Below are 16,190 nucleotides of genomic sequence, written 5' to 3' on the forward strand. Positions count from 1 at the left end.
TTTAGGCCCGAACAATAAAATCTTCCTTAACCTCAGTAAGGAAGCCTTCATTGCGATGAAGTAATCTTTCTGATGAGGTAATGTAATCTTTCTAATCATCTCAATAAAAACCGATTCTGATTCTGAAAGTTTCTTTACTGCGGGGCCCTCGGTGAATGCTTCCGCGGTGCTTCCTCGACGCGAGGCTGCTCCGAAGCTGCTTTCGTGCGTCCTTACGCTGCCCTTGGCTTTGAACGAGGGCTTCACCTCACTGCTGGCCCACGCGATGTTTGCTAGCGCAAATGCGCTGTCGCCCGCCTGCGGAGACGTGCGAGCACGTCGCCAGGCCAGGCGCTCGTTTCGGTCGCACGTTCGGCATGAGTGGCGTCCGGCGACGCCGGCGTGCCTGTCTTGCTTTAACTCATCAAGTTTTACGCTCGACTGCGGCGGTTCCTCGCGCTGAGTAAACAAAACTGGAAGAAAGGGCCCACCCGTCCCCATGTGTTAGCAATTCGATTTAAATATTATGACAATCCAGCATTTTCTTCTTTCTTTTTTAATAAAGCTGTTCGCGTAAAGCTTTTCAGAGATGCCCTCCAACCCAGGCGTGCGGCAACCGTTCCTTACGTGAGGACGGGCGAAAGGAGCTTTCAGAGTACGCTCGCTTTCCCATGGAAGGTTTCATTGTTTGGACCCTTGTACATCCGACTGGGTCATAAAAATTAATTCGCTAACGTTCTAATTCCTGTTCTAATATTGAAGATGTTACTTGTAGATTGTAGAGAATCGTAACAGACTTAAAAATTAGATGTTCCCAGCGAGATACTGTGCTCAGCGATTGAAACGGTTTACTCGGAGCGCGTGGCTGTCGGTTAGCAGCGCAGTGAAACAGTCTCAGGGTTTAGTTTTTTTCTTCATTCTTTCTTTTTACGTACACGCCAGGCAGCAAAAATGCCAAATGATTTATCGAACGTACACGAGTAACAAAAAGGCCACCTTGTTAAAAAAATGTACGTAAAAACAATGGCCTCTACACACAATATTTTCTTTCAATGTTGTTACACTGAACACGAAGCCTATTGTATCAAATGAGTTATGAAAAAGGGAATGAATCAGCAGTTCAACTTCGAACGGTGTTTCGCGCGCTAACGTCTAAGGCTTCTGTGACGAATCGAAACAATCGGCTTATATTTCGGCGAAACTGCTAGTGAGACTGGAAGCACTCGAAAAACTTGTGCGCATGCTTTCAATGTTTATTGGAAGAACTACATCACGTACCGCGTTTAAATTTGGAGCAAATGCGAAGCATGCTAGAAGCAATAAGAGGAACACCGAGGGCGCTGGTTAATCATGGCATAAATGAAAATTAAAGTCTCCTCTTGTAATTTGTACCTGTTTTGAGGTGTCATATAGAGCACTAGAACGTTCACTCATTTTTCCAGAGGAAATAAATTGCTGCAACGATGTTTCGGAAGATAGGTTCGAAGCAAATAATGGGTGATGCGCTGCAAAAGTTTTAGCGTGTGGTTTAATTGCAGGCGTTGGAGATACTTATTAAATAGTCATTCCTGCAGAGATCTTTTAAGGAGCGCAAGCTTGGTTTGCCGAGTAACTCGGAAAGACAGAAAGTGGCGCCGATATTCAAACTGCATGCGGATGTGGTACTGGCATGCTGTACAATCAAAGCTTGAAAGGACACTAAAGGCAAATACTAAGTCGACGTGAACTGTTTCAATACCATGCCACAAACCACGCAGCGCTTGTTTCGTGCCAAGACTTCGTTACGAGCGAATTGCCTCAGAAGGGTCCGAATGCCTTTTTCGAAATTCAAATCTCCCGCCACCCAAACGGGGGGAGTGGTGACGTTGCATGCGCCATCACCGCCCTTTGCCGCCGTCGGTGAGTAAAACGGCGCTTCACTTATTGGGCAGTTTGACGAGCCCGCTGCTCGCATTACGAAAGTTCACAGCAGCGCAAATGTAATTAGAGATCACATCAAACTCGCACGCTTAGCCTCTAGTGGTACAACTGCTGGATTCTAATGACACAAGCGCCGATAAATAAATCAGCAGTTCTTGTCCCAAAAGGGCATTCGTTATAAGCATGCATCGAATGAAGACTTTTCGCATTATATGTATTTTTGCTGGTGAGAAAACGTCGAGGTACTCCAGATGAGTATACAGTGGGTCAAATGTGAATAAAACAAGGAATAATAAATAATGATTTCACCCGTGTGCCAACAGAAGGGAAGCGCAGTTGAGGATGGAGGAAAATTACGTGGGATGATGAAATTAGGAAACTTGCAGGGGCCAGTTAGAATCAGTTGGCGCAAGACAATTGGAGATCACTGGGAGAGGCCTTCATCTTACCAGTGGACATAAAGAGATTTTTATGATGATGATTATGATGATGATGATGACGACGACGACGATGACGACGATGATGAATTTCGTCTTTGTCAAGGGAAGGTGTTTCAGGCGACCAACTATTCCTGTTAGGCGAGCAATCTTTTGAATGAGAAGGTTTACATGATTACATCAGGACATTTTTGCTGGGAACACCACGCCTAGGCACTTAAAGTGTTTAACAAGTTCAATGCTACGACCATTTAAAAAAGCAATAGCTACGTGTGAAGATGTTTCTTTGTTCTTTGGCTTAAAAATAATCGCCTTTGTATTACTCTAAACAATTTTCATACCGTTAGATAACAACAATAATGCTAATTTTTGCACTTTGTCATTACAGATGTCTATAAGGTTATGTTATTAGCATAAAAGAAAATGCTGGTGTCATCGGCACATATAACAAAATTTGCACACCGATTATGACGCACTACATCAATAACATATAAAGTAAACTACAGAGCACCTAATATACTCCTCTGCGGAACTCCGCAAACTAACTTCATAAGCTGCGACCTTGATATATTTCTTTGGACAATTTGTTGCCAATCGCATAGATAAGTTTTATGCACCAGTGTGCAACCTCGTATGCCATAATGATTAAGCTTTTTATTAGAAGTTCGTGGTTAACTAAATCAAATTTCTTAGTATAATCAACAAACTGTCCAAGGGTTACATACTACTTTTGAAACTGTGATAGGTTGCATATTTTAGGTTAGGCCAGTTCTGCGGTTTTATTTTTGCGAAAAACCTAATCAGCACACTGTCAGCAGCTTGCATCATTTAAAAAAATCTGACACTCTTAAATATATTTACCTACTCAAAGGCTCCTGAAAAATTGACAGTACATATACAAGTCTATTTATATAATTCATTGCGATGACGTTATTTTTACAACACTGCTACTTTCACAATATGCATGCTTCACGGGAAAAATGGAGGCAGCTAATCAGTAATTGCCTATATGCGGACAATAATCGGTGCTAAAATATAGCCAGCAAATTTGACCAGCCTTATCCCGATATCACCGATGTCACTACTACTGTTCTTATTCAAACTTGGAATTGTAGACAAAATCTCTGTTAATGCCACAGGGCGGAACAACAGAGGCTTCTCATTTTGTTTTTTCTAAATAAACAGATGCATCGGACGAGGCTGGGTTGCAATAGCCCCATTAGCGGGATTGGATTGGATTGGAGCAAACTTCATTTGTGCCTCCAGTTGGCGAAATCGTTGGAAGCCTCGGCCCAACTAAGCGCTGCCAAGCTGCTTACCATTAACATTCAGTTAAAGTGTCATTAAAGTGTCGTTAAAGTGTCATTAACATTCAGTAAAACTGTGGTCGGGATTCACTAAAGTGTTCAATCGGTTTTACACCCCCTCGCGTCGTCCCGTTTAGGTATCTAAAAATAATTAACAATGTTCTTTTCTTGCAAACCGGAGTTTCTTTAGTTGATAAATTACTGTAGCGTTTGAAAATACGTTAAAGGTTGTCTGGACTACCTAGGAGGTGTAAAACTCCGATATAACTGATCATAGTCTCGATGCGTAGCTAAGGTGTTATCCATATGGCTTACGATTTCTTAAATTTTTTTACGCGTGCATTTACAGGGAAGTGAATACCGTACACGCACTGAAATGTTGCGACGAATAAATACGTCATATGCTTGTCGAGCGGTATTTGTTCTAAGAACTGCATCCCAATTAGTCTATTATTGCTTCGCGAGAACTACTGGGTGCTTGATAAATAAAAAGAAATAAGGAAACCAACGATTCTGCTCAATATAGTGCGCCATTGCATACGTATATATATATATATATATATATATATATATATATATATATATATATATATACAGGTTTCATGTAGGACTTCTTTCTTTTTTTACGGAGGTGCGTTTCCTCGCACTACTTTGTTGGCTAGCACAGACGAGTTAAATAACCCCGCTTGCCGATACTGTCGTTTGGCCCGCATACAAACATATATATCTGCCGAGATACAGACTAACTCAGCAGCAGACAGCCGCCAGAACAAGAAGCAGCCACATCAATTCAGGGACGGTACACAAAAAAAGCTTCGCTTTGAAGGTCAGCTTAATTCATTTTCGCGCATGGCTTCAACACAAGCATAAACACATCATCAGCATAATGTAGCGTAGTATTTGCGTTAATGTAACATCACAGAACGTTGAACACACTTAGCAAAAAGTAAGCATCCGCATCAAAGAAGTCTCCTGTCAAAGAACTCAAGCAGTGTGTGTCTGCTGAAGCCGCCATGCGAGCTTCCACACGGCATTTGTGGCGTCCCTGTGAAACGGTAAAGTGTTGCTCGTGACATTATTTTCCACCTGAATTACAAAAAATTTATCATTCGCTATTTTAATTGTTTTTGTCGCACTAAAAGTCTTACTCAAAAGATGGTACTACCCCTAAAAGTAATAAATAGTTTGTATTTCCCTTGCTCACTCGACAAATCATTTTAGAAAATCTTCGCAGCTACCTTGAGTGCTAACGACTGCTCTCTCAGATAAGGCAAACAGATAAAACGTTGTGCCAGGAGTCCAAATTTTACCTGTTCTCCAATGCCGGCCTTTCTTGCTTGTCGAGAGTCTTGCGAGCCTGTATTTCTAGTTCTGACCCAGAGTAATGGGACGCGCTCAAGGTGCAGTGGCGTCTGCATTGTTCAGTCGGAGGTCGTGCACACAGACGACGCACGTCAGAAGAACTGGCGGATACTGCAACGAAACTCCGTCCTTCGGGTCAGTCAACCGACTCCGCTGATGCGGTCATGAGCTACGCAGGCGTTTCCAACGCCTCATCGCAGCGTCCTCTTTGCCAGCTGCTGCTTGGCGATGCAGACGTAATGCGTGTGCACACCCTGAAGCTCTGCGCTTTGCAACTAACTCGCTTTTTAGACAGCCGAATGCACTCGGTTCTGTGGCCCCTAGAGCACTTCCTGTTACGTCGCCTCCCGCGCGTGATTATTCGCTCTTTGTAACGCAAATTGAAAACATGGCGCGTACGAATACGCGAATGAGTCACGATAACGTCGATATGCTTAGTGATCTGCCTCAGGTTCCACCTGAAGACGCTGAACGTCTTTGTGCACAACCGTCAGCTGACGTGCTAAAGCAGCATTATCTTCCATGAAGCGTGGCTCCGCCCAGGACCGCACGGGTTAACCGTTGTTAGATACGGACCCTTTTCCTGGCATCACTCGAGTTCACCAGACCGCATCGAATCGCCGTCGCACCCTATTAAGGTGCGCAGAAGCGTGTCTAACACGTTCCCGGACCTGTCAGACAAGTTGGCGACCTCGTGCGCCGCACGTCGAGCTATTGTCCCCCTGCTTGACTCTTCGTGAAAGTACAACGGGAGCCTGGCACGGTTCCAGGTAATCTGGGTCCCGAGTGAAGCAGGTTTGCAGCTCTGAAATGTCGCTCGAAAACAACCCGTCTCCCCCCACTCAGCGCTTGCAAACCCGGAGGCAACACCGGTGACAAGTCATCCCTCGGACAATGAAGCCCATGGAGCGACCCCCTGAGCCGAATGTGACTGCACTTGCACGGGCGCCTACCATTGGAGGAAAATGACGACACCTGAGCGGGCTCGAAGACTGGCCGAAAATGACGTGACCCCGAGACACCGAAGGGGTTAAAAGCGAGAGACAAGGAGCAGAAAGAAGCATTCCTTCACTCATTCATCTCTTTCGGGCTTCTTGCCACGAGCCGCAGCGTCCGATTTGCTGCCGGCCATCAATGACTTTATGACTGTTAATTACTTTGTCTTATTACTGTACATAATGTAAATAAACCTCCAGTTTTCATCTCAAAATCCTCCTCAATGTTGGCCAACTCCCGCACTCAACGGCAAGATCCAATATCGTAGAGTTTTATCTAACATTCTGGGAAGACATTGGTGCCACTTTCGTGTCTTATCAGCCGCTGCTTTGAGAACTTTAAATTACCGTCTAGTTTTCGCGACGGTCGTATTGTGTTGATACCTAAGCACGATCCATCCTCAGTTCCTCCAGAAGAATGGACGCCAATCAGGCTTCTCAACGTTGACTACAAGACCTTTACAGCTGTTCTCACCCGACGCTTGGGAAGCCTAATGCCTTCCTTAATAGGACACCATCAGGCATGCTGTCCCTGGCAGAGAGATACACAGTCTTTCGTTCGTTACGCGTGACATATTGACATACACGGTGACCAGGTCAGCACGTGGTCTCTTCCCTAGATCAAGAAAAGGCATTCGATCGCCTTGAACAAAGCTACATATTTATTGTACTGACCTCATTCGGCTTTTCATCAAATTTTATTGAACTTATTAGGACTGCCTATTCAATTATCCGAAGTACATTGTTGCTTGATGGTCGTGAAAGTGCACCATTTCCTCTTACTCGTGGTGTTCGTCAAGGGTGCCCTCTATCCCCAGTGCTCTTTGTGCTCAGCCTTCAGCCAATTCTGCGCTCAGTACTGAGAGAGCCTTGCCTGTCTGGTCTCCCACTGCCTGGTAGCGGTGTTGTGAAGGTGACAGCCTTCGCCGATGACATCCCATTATATCTCAGGAATGAAGATAGCTTAACCCGTAGCCTTCGAATTTTCACTGAGTATGGAAATATTTCAGGTGCTGCGCTAAATTTTTCAAGATGTCGTTATTTGTTCATTGGTTCACCACAGACACGCCTAAGTCCTATTTTCCGTCTGTCCGCTGCCAACTGCTTGCTCTGCGATTTCTGCTCCGCCTGTTACAGCGTGATCAGTGTCATGTGCGTGAACTCGCTTGCTATTTCCTTGGCAGAAAAATTCATTACATGTTACCGGGAGTGCACTTATATCGTGGACCACAAGTGTTAAACGCACCTACATTTTAGTGTACGGCCGTGGAATTTTATCGCCACATACAACAGGTATGTCCTGATGTAGACGTTCTCGAAAACCGTGTAGTAGATACTATGTCAGCCTTACTGCTTCCTCTAGTTCCCCCAGCGCGCCTCGCACGTTCCAAAAATGTGTCGTGTGATGCGATGACGACATCATTTCTGCCTGGCCACCTACGCGACTTCATGTGGCCTCTAGGGTGGCTAGTGCTTCCAACTCGTGACAGGCTGGAGCGGTGGGGCGTTGTCCCATCTTCGCTGTGTCCCAGTTTCCCCCTTCAAGAATCCAATAAATATGTGCTGCTGCAATCTGTCGTTGCCAGGATATCTTGGAGGGCCGTGCTTACTGGTTTCCGTGGTCTTGGAGTTAACCGCTTTGTTACATCTGGTTGCTGTTCACGTGGCCACTTCGCACGACTTTTAATTGCTGCGGGGGCCTTTTCTCTATGGCGTAACCGGTGCGAGACTGTTGCCGCGGGCCGTCGTCGTGGTGCTCTGTTTCCACTTCTGGGAGGCTCTACTCTCAGCTACTGTCGTTTCTGTCTAAGGAGTTGTTCTTCCTTGGGGATGAAGAGTTCCTTCGACAGTGGTCATGCCGTTTCCTGTCGGTTGCTGATGGACGCGTATGGCTGAGTTTTTGACCAGCCTGCTTCTTGTAGCCAGGTCATCAGAAGTATTCATTTAATGCGCATAGAATGTAGGTGCCCGTGATTTCTGTGTGTTTGTGCTCTCGTATACGTGATCATTTTTGTATATACACATCTCGCGCACACCACTTCAAAATTGTGCAAATTGTTCTGTCACACCATCATTGTACATAAGCATTGTGTACACTGTATATATGGAACATCATTTTATCCATGTGGCATTTAGTTTATGTTTAACTGTGCCTTTCCGTGGGTATATGTGATTATATGTTGGCTAGTGAGGACTCCGACACTACTTTGAAAACATGCCGTGTTTCGTTTTTGTGTTATTCTCCTGCTGGAATTGTGCCGTGATTGTGACTCAGTGCTCGTATCGTCTCTTGCCGAAATAAATTTTTCCTAAACACTGGTTTCTGGTCGCGTTTTGTGTTACTGTACTTGTGCTCAAAAGGGCCCTTAGACTGCATGGCGGCGTCGAATAATTGGAGTTACGGGTATATATTACAGTAATTTGAACACGTACACCGTGTTCCAGCCCATATAGCACGCGTCTATACATGTTTCATCCACGTCATTGACTATAGCCGGCAAAAACTTTCTGTGGCAGCACCGCCAGAGCAACGATGCCGAAGTGCACCTATACTCCGTTTCATACATCAGGTGCAATGCTATGGAGGCTAGAGATACTTTTTGTAGTGGCTGCGTTCGCACTTAGAAATAGTTCGGTGTCTTTTGACCGATCTTTGTGAAAATTTTCTTTATATAAGGTAAGTTCTGTATGAAAATAAGAATTTACCCTTGAAGCAGACAAACCATGCGCTCATTAGGCTGCTTACACGTTGTTCTATACCAATTTGATTTTCATTGTTTTTTATCCGCATCCTGTCACGGCAGCCTCACGTTCATGATCGCGCGAGCAAACGCCGCTGACGCCCAGCGAAGCATAGACGGAACGCGCGGAGTGACAAAATTTGGAGACCGCACTACTTGCGTAGCTTCCATAGCGTTGCACATTATGTATGAAACGGAGTTTATATATTGCCATGTAGTTCGCCAATGTAAACATATGTGGACTACGTAGAGTAAAACAAAGCATACCAATTATTCTATTTTACAGCGAAGCTCTTTATGGGTAGGTTCTGTCGGATCTCGTCACCGTGGACATAGACCAACAATGTTTCATACGTGTACCGATCGGGAAGATAGTGCAATGCAGGGTCGACCCGCGGCAGAGGTGCAATTCGCCGTTAAGAGGCCCACATTCAAAGCTTCGCTGATCATCCTTCTTGGCATAGTGGAAGGGCACGGATTTTTTATTCTTCAAGGTTCCTTTTACGGAATAAGCAGACGACTTGCTACGTAAAGGATTACCCTTTCTTGCCGTTTCTCGTTTTCTGGCTTTCTGGTGGCCACGTCTGGTTTTCCTGCCCCTGTAAAGAAACGTGGCACCGCTGGGATGCATTAAAGCATGAGCTATTCCAGTACACCATACATGAGCGCCTGTCCTAAGGTGATCTCAATTCCACCATCAAGATCAAATCAAGATATTGGTGTGTTGCGGAATATTTCGTTGACTGCATACGACTACGGGAAAGGTGCTGTGTAACCTGCAACGAACACGACCTGCGCGAGGGCTTCGGCGGTCGCAATGGCCAGCCACCTTGACGCCGGTAACCTGGTCGTCTTCAGTGAGTCCGCGACCTGGGCAAGCACACCTGTATATGCAAAGAGTAGCACGCGAAAAAAAAAAAGAATGCAGCAGATCCAACGAGTTGGAATCTACATATATACAGCGAAGGTTTGTGTGAGTGCACAACGATTCGAAGCACCAGTAGACGCACGCACGCACGCACGCACGCAAGCACGCATACACGAGCACACACGCACAAACATAAGCGCGGGCGCGCACAAATTATATCGAGCCTTGTGTTAAGCGGAGTTGCTGACTACAAGCGAGTACGACGGACACTTTGAACGCATCGTGGTTTCGGAGGCAGCATGCGCGTACGTGCGCAGCGCAATTAGAATCCATTCTGTCCCCAAGAAGCGTTTACTTCTTCATTACCGCGCATGCGCGAAAGTGAGCTTTCTGGTTCTTTTAGTTCCCCGCACGGCCGACGCCGTGGATGGATGGGTGGATGCTATGAGCGTCCCCTTTGGAACGGGGAGGTGGGTTGCGCCACCAAACTCTTGTTATTATGTTGCGTAATATCCTACCTACGTTTAAAAAAAAAGGAAATAAAGAAAGAAGACATGAAGAATCCCCATCACCAAACTTTCTGAACCCCTATTAGCAACTTTGTACGCCTCCGTTTTTTGTCGTTTCACTGCTTTTCTTTCGCCAATCTTTCAATCGCCTTTTACTAATCTCTACTGCGGGCATGTTTACTTTCCCCCTGCTCTCGCTTAACCCAAGGACTTCAAAGAAGCCAGAAGTGCCAGATCGATCGCTAGGCAGATTTCTTCACATTCTAATAAAACATGCTCCATTGTTTCCCTAGCTTTACCGCAGCAAGCATACGCTTATTCTTTCTTGTTGTATCTCGCTTTATAAGTGCTTGTTCTGAGGCATCCTGATCTCGCTTTGAAAAGTAATGAGCTTCCCATTGATTTATCGTAAATTGTTTCTTTCCTAATTTCGTTTTTTTCCTCGTAAGTAGTGACTCATAGCAGGTTTCTTTTCCATTGCCGCCACCCATGATATCATCTCAGCCTCTCTGACTTTCCGTTTAGAGTTCTTCGTTATGTTGCTTAATATACCGGTCGCATACTTGCTGGTAAGCTTCCTAGTTCTTTTCCTCCACTGCGACTCAATGTTTTTCCTGTACAAATATCTAAATACTCTCCCAACCCATTTACTTTCTTCCATAGTCCTCAGTCGTTTTTCAATTTTACTCTGAGCTTCCCCCACTTCGAAGCTTGACCAGCCCATATCATCCTGCACAGCTTCATTTGTAGTCTGCTCGAGAGCGCCCAGTGCGAGGCGTCCCACTGACCCTTGGTTACCCTCAAATCCTGGGGGAGGGGGGAGGGGTAGGGGACGCCGACACGACTTCTACTACTGTCTTCCGGTGTCGCGCGGCGTCTCTTGCCTCTAAATATACCGAAAACCACCCGGGACAGCGCTAGCTTGCTCTGCAACCAACTGTTGTATGCCGATGTAAATTGGGAGCGAAACGCGACCGCGCATACGAAGCTTTGTGGCCAATCATGCTTGGCGCCATAACTTGACAGAGATCCGAGTTCTGGATAGCTGCGGCTCGTATGTTTCTCTTGGCTATCACGAGACTGTTCGTCGCCCGCACGAGCCACCCAAGGCGGCTTGGGAAGCCACACTACTTTTAGAGTTTAGGGTCTTTGGGTTGACCCTAACACAAAGACCCAAGGCACCCTTGCGTTCTGCGCATGCTCATTTGTGGCCCACTATCTTCTCGGGGCCCCAATGTGCTTGGATCCCTAATTCCAAACTCTCTATTGCATCCCCGAAAGTGAACAACCAAGATCGCCGACTTCGTATGCCGTGGAATTTGCTTGCGAAACGGCTTATTTTGTTTACGTGGGACTTCTAATTGCGCAGCTCTTGCGCACTCCGCGCTTTAAAATAAAATTTTAAGAAATGCAGGCAGATCCAACTCCATTTCAGACGTAAAACGAAGCACTCTTGGTGTGATTGGCTCATGAACCATGTATATCAAGTGTGGTTTCAGAGTTATAAATTACGAGAAAATGATATTATTTGCCGCGAATTATAGACAGCCTCGATATTATGTACTCATATATTTACATGCAGCCCATTGCATATATATTACTTGTTTATATTTTCACTTGTGATTCATAGCGTCGTGTTGCACCGTTTCTGAGGCGTCGGTTTCTTCTAGTGCGACTGCGGATCGGAACGCGTGAAGCGTCTCAAGGCGCTGGCTTTTCCACGATAGAGGGTGTTCTATGCCTCTTGTCCACGCATACGTCCGTGACGTAGTAGTTTCAATATCAGGTTTGTGTGCTGAAGGTCCTGTGTTCGAATCCTACCATCGGGCAATTTTATTCATGCTTATTCAATTATTTGTAACGCCGTACTTTGTTGAAAATGATGAGTTAATTTGCAAAGTCACAAAGCCTGTTTAAGTCAAAAGGAAGGAGGCTAGGCAAATTTATGTACCACTTTCCGATTATGAGGCACGCCGTAGTGGGGGACTCCGGAAATTTCGACCACCTGGAGCTCTTTAACGTGCACCTAAATCTAAGTACACGGGTGTTTTCGCATTTCGCCCCCATCGAAATGCGGCCGCCGTGGCCGGTATTCGATCCCGCGACCTCGTGCTCAGCAGCCCAACACCATAGCCACTGAGCAACCACGGCGGGTGTTTCTTTGGTATTCGTATGCGTGAGAGGACATCCGTGTGCTTTGGTGTGTTTTCTTGTGTTCTTAAGGTGTTATCAAGATCAATTTCCAAGCCCCCAGCTACAAGTTCTTGTAAGCATCTCGCTTACCGAACGCTCTCTTGCGCTTTCACGATGACTTATGGAATTAAACGGTAACAGATGCGTATTAATTGGTGTGTCTAGATCATCCACTAATTTACATACATGTAACCCGAATGACCTCACTTCAGACAGTGTGCTATATTATAATTACTTTGCCGTTGACATCAGTAAAGATCTAGCGAGAAATATCCATGCAGCAGCATAAGTTATCAACAACGCTAACCGTGTGTCAGCACACCTTCACCGTATAGCTCTGCCAAATTACGTTCTCCAGTTAAATTAATGTACAAAGCGCTCCGTTCGGACAAAATGTGAATACGCCGCGGCAGACGAGGCACCGTGTCGCACTAGTTTAGGCGGCTATCCTGAAATGGTACATAAATAATCCGTCCCTTTCGTACTCCGAAATTAAATCCGAACCACGGGCTTCACATTAATGACAAAAATTAAGCGGATGAGAACTTCCCATGATATGCGTAGCATTATATGGCCGTCGGCGCGGTGCGGAATGTGTTGTGCGCGGTAATGATGTGTGTGGGTCATGCTGATGTACGAGTAGTATGCGTTATTTATTTGCATATACGCAAGGCAGCATGAGCAGCGGTTGCTGTTGCTAGTAAGTTATTCCGGCACGCTAATCTCTGCTTTAACAGACGTCGTTCACTAACCTTAAGGGACCTTAGTTAAAGCCCATCTTCGTTCACCCATCTTCGTTCCTTGATATGTTGCTAAGAAACGCGGCCACCACACGTGTGAAAACTGGCAAAACCAGATGTTTTAGAACTTTGTGCTGATGTAGCAGTTAGTTCGTTACGGTGTCCAGGTGACAGCGAAGCGGAGTAATAAGCAATTGTTTTGTCTTTATTTTACGTTACAGGACACCTACCTTACTACTCTGTCAAATGTATCAGCCTTGATAAGAGACGAAGCATTGGCTCTTGCCTTTATAGAAGAGTTGAACGACCCGTTTACAACAATCAACAATGTGGACTCAAGTTCTCAGTGGGACTATGCAAGCAATATCACTGAGTACAACCAAAACAAATCGGTAAGCTCAAATCCAATGGCTTCTCGTTTCATTGTGAGTTTGACGCTGCGCAGTGTCGAGCAGACATTTATATACCAGGTGCTTTTTTTAGCTGTACCAAATATTTAATAATTGCCTGTGGCATATATTACAATTCTACCCCTCTAGCTAAATTACGGATGAGGCGTTCATTACTTCCACGAGAAATCAAAATACTTCAGTTAATAATTAACATAATTACAATACTTACGTTTTTGATTAATGACTTTAAGACATCTGTTTCAATCTACGAATTGTACCCGGTGAGTTCGCAAGGCGTATCCACTTAGAACTAATTCTCAGGACTACACCAATTTTGAGATATATAATTTTCAATGCGTCCGGCGAAATGCATTGGCGTTCCAGTTTGTGTTGTGCTCCAATGCACAAAACGGTGTTTCTTTTTTTAATGTAATCGGAGCAACAGTGAATTCTCAGCGCAAGTTTGACGCCGTATTTCTCGAAACCGGTGCCATCCTCAGAATTCGTTCCAAGTGGATGTGTCTTGCGAACTCACAAGGTACAATTCATAGATTGAAATATACGTCGTAGAGTCATTAATGAAACATTTAATTAATGTGCCGTAAAGACTCGTGTGAGGGCCGCACTCCCACTTGGCAGCCTAAAATATAAGAAAGAAAAAGGACTTTCAACGGAGAAGCAATCACCTTCGGTATCCCGATGTCGCGCGCGCGCATCGGCGAATTTTCTCTCGCTGCGTAGTTCTGCATGCCGCTACTAGGCGGCGAACGCTGCATGTTGACCTCTGGTGTAGCGGTACACGCACCTGGGTTGTGCACAAGACAAGTGTGCACAACCCAACCCAACGCAAGTGTGCACAAGTGTGCGGCACATCCGGGTTATGCACAAGTCAAGGCTGCGCCGGCACGATATTGACGGAAAGGTTGTGTCCCGTGTGGAAGCCGCACCTCACGAAAATTGTGAAAAAAGAAAGTGCGGCCCTTACACGAGGCTATACTGTAACTATGTTAATTATTCACTTACGCATTTTGATTTCTCGTAGAAGTAATGGTCGCACCATCCTGTAATTTAGCTCAAGGTTTATAATTGTGCTATCTGCCACAGGCAATCCTTTTTTAAATATTGTGCAGTTAAAAAAGAACACTCTTATTAAGAAAAGGTGGCAGCCACGCTGCTTTGACATGAAAGTCTCGGTTGATAAGGGCGTGTGATAACACTTGCAGATTAGCCCCTCCTCTGCGAAACTTGCGGGTTGGCATCATCATTCAAAGTAGCTATTGCTGAAACTTTGTCACGCAGGTCATTTGCAAAGTAGAAACTGATGAAACTTCGGTACGCATGAGCATGTGCACTGCAAGTTGGTGACCTACTTGTTGACGTGGCTTAAATGAAAAGGAGAAGTAATACGGCATTTTTGCTACGTCATTACGAGTTGAAAACTTGTGCTGCCTAAGTACAACAGCTTATCAAGCACTCATTTACCGCTGCATTACAGTACTCAGTCCTTGACGGAGACGCAATCATCCTAACTTGTTCTGTCCGTCGGTGCGAGTTACCACGAGTTCCAAAACACTAGCCCAGTTTATAAAGCGGACCAAAAGATTTTGCAGAAACGGTCTAGTTCTTTTGTTCTCGGTCCCACGTGCATATTGCTCTTAGAGATGCGATAATTTGTTACGTCTTGTATTATATTATGATACATCCGTTTATCGATAATTATTTTCACAAGATTCCCCAAATAATTTCTTTTCTTTCTTTCTCTGATGTCACTTCCGATCGCTTTGCTGCTCACGGGCCGCCACAACCAGTGTCTCACTAATTGTTTTCGCCTTACAGAATAAGGTCTCCACCGAAGTCGCCAAACTTGAGCGTGAGTTTGGAATTACGGCGAAGCGTTTCGACTGGCAAAATTTCAAAAACAATTCGCTAAAACGAATATTCAGGCACGTCGCTACCATAGGACTCGCTGCGCTGCCCGACGACAAGCTCGAGAACGTGAGTATAATCATCCCTGCCTTCTTTAACCGAATCACACTCGTTAGGGAATCGTGTGGACTACTCTGATGCCGATATTACGATAAAGCTCACATATCGTTTCACTGCGTTCAGGCGACCAGTCTTAGTTCGAAGATGGCCGCCATCTACGGGTCGACCAAGGTGACCGTGGGCAAGGAAAATGACCTTCCCTTGGAACCAGGTAAGAGCACTGACAAACCGCCTCGTAATTTTTTCCATTTTTCGAAGGGACGGGGGGGGGGGGGGGGGGGGCGGAATATAGAAACATTACCTGACACAAGTACACAAATTTACGAAAAGCTCGCTTGCAGCCACGTTACCTCAGCGGCTACGGTGTTTCTCTTGCTCCAATGCCCTGCAGCTTAATTATTTCTTCCTACTGACCATTTTCGCGGCAATTCCGTAAGCGCTGCCATGTTTGATCGCGTGGTGACTTGCCCATTGCTTGCCCGAACTGCCTCCGTCGCTTCCGTGTTTACAATAGGTGTGCATGACGCCGGTGCGGCTTAGCAAAAACCTCTGTTTCGGAAGATATCGCAGACGGTGACTATAGGGGAACGACACCAAGCTTTGGCCGCAGCTTCAGAGAACATGTGAAAGCGCTTTCGGAGCTGATTAAGCTGTGTCCAAACGGCGTGAGCAGCGTATATCGTGCTTTTTCTAAAAGCGAGGCTAAATATGCATTCCAAGCTATCTGAACGTTTCGCTCATGAATTGAAAAGGATTAGCGT

General features: G+C 45.5%; 1 protein-coding gene across 1 annotated transcript in view; it reads left to right on the plus strand.

The window, feature by feature from the left end:
- The window catches only part of LOC126530731 (angiotensin-converting enzyme-like), an 80,036-nt gene that overhangs the window by 35,501 nt on the left and 28,345 nt on the right, over window positions 1–16,190 (plus strand). The window contains exons 2-4 of the mRNA XM_050178010.3: window positions 13,273–13,443; window positions 15,280–15,438; window positions 15,553–15,640. Coding sequence (XP_050033967.2) covers window positions 13,273–13,443; window positions 15,280–15,438; window positions 15,553–15,640 — 418 coding nt within the window. The remainder of the gene's footprint in view (window positions 1–13,272; window positions 13,444–15,279; window positions 15,439–15,552; window positions 15,641–16,190) is intronic.

Source organism: Dermacentor andersoni, chromosome 5 (genome assembly GCF_023375885.2).
Source record: "Dermacentor andersoni chromosome 5, qqDerAnde1_hic_scaffold, whole genome shotgun sequence".
NCBI lineage: Eukaryota > Metazoa > Arthropoda > Arachnida > Ixodida > Ixodidae > Dermacentor > Dermacentor andersoni.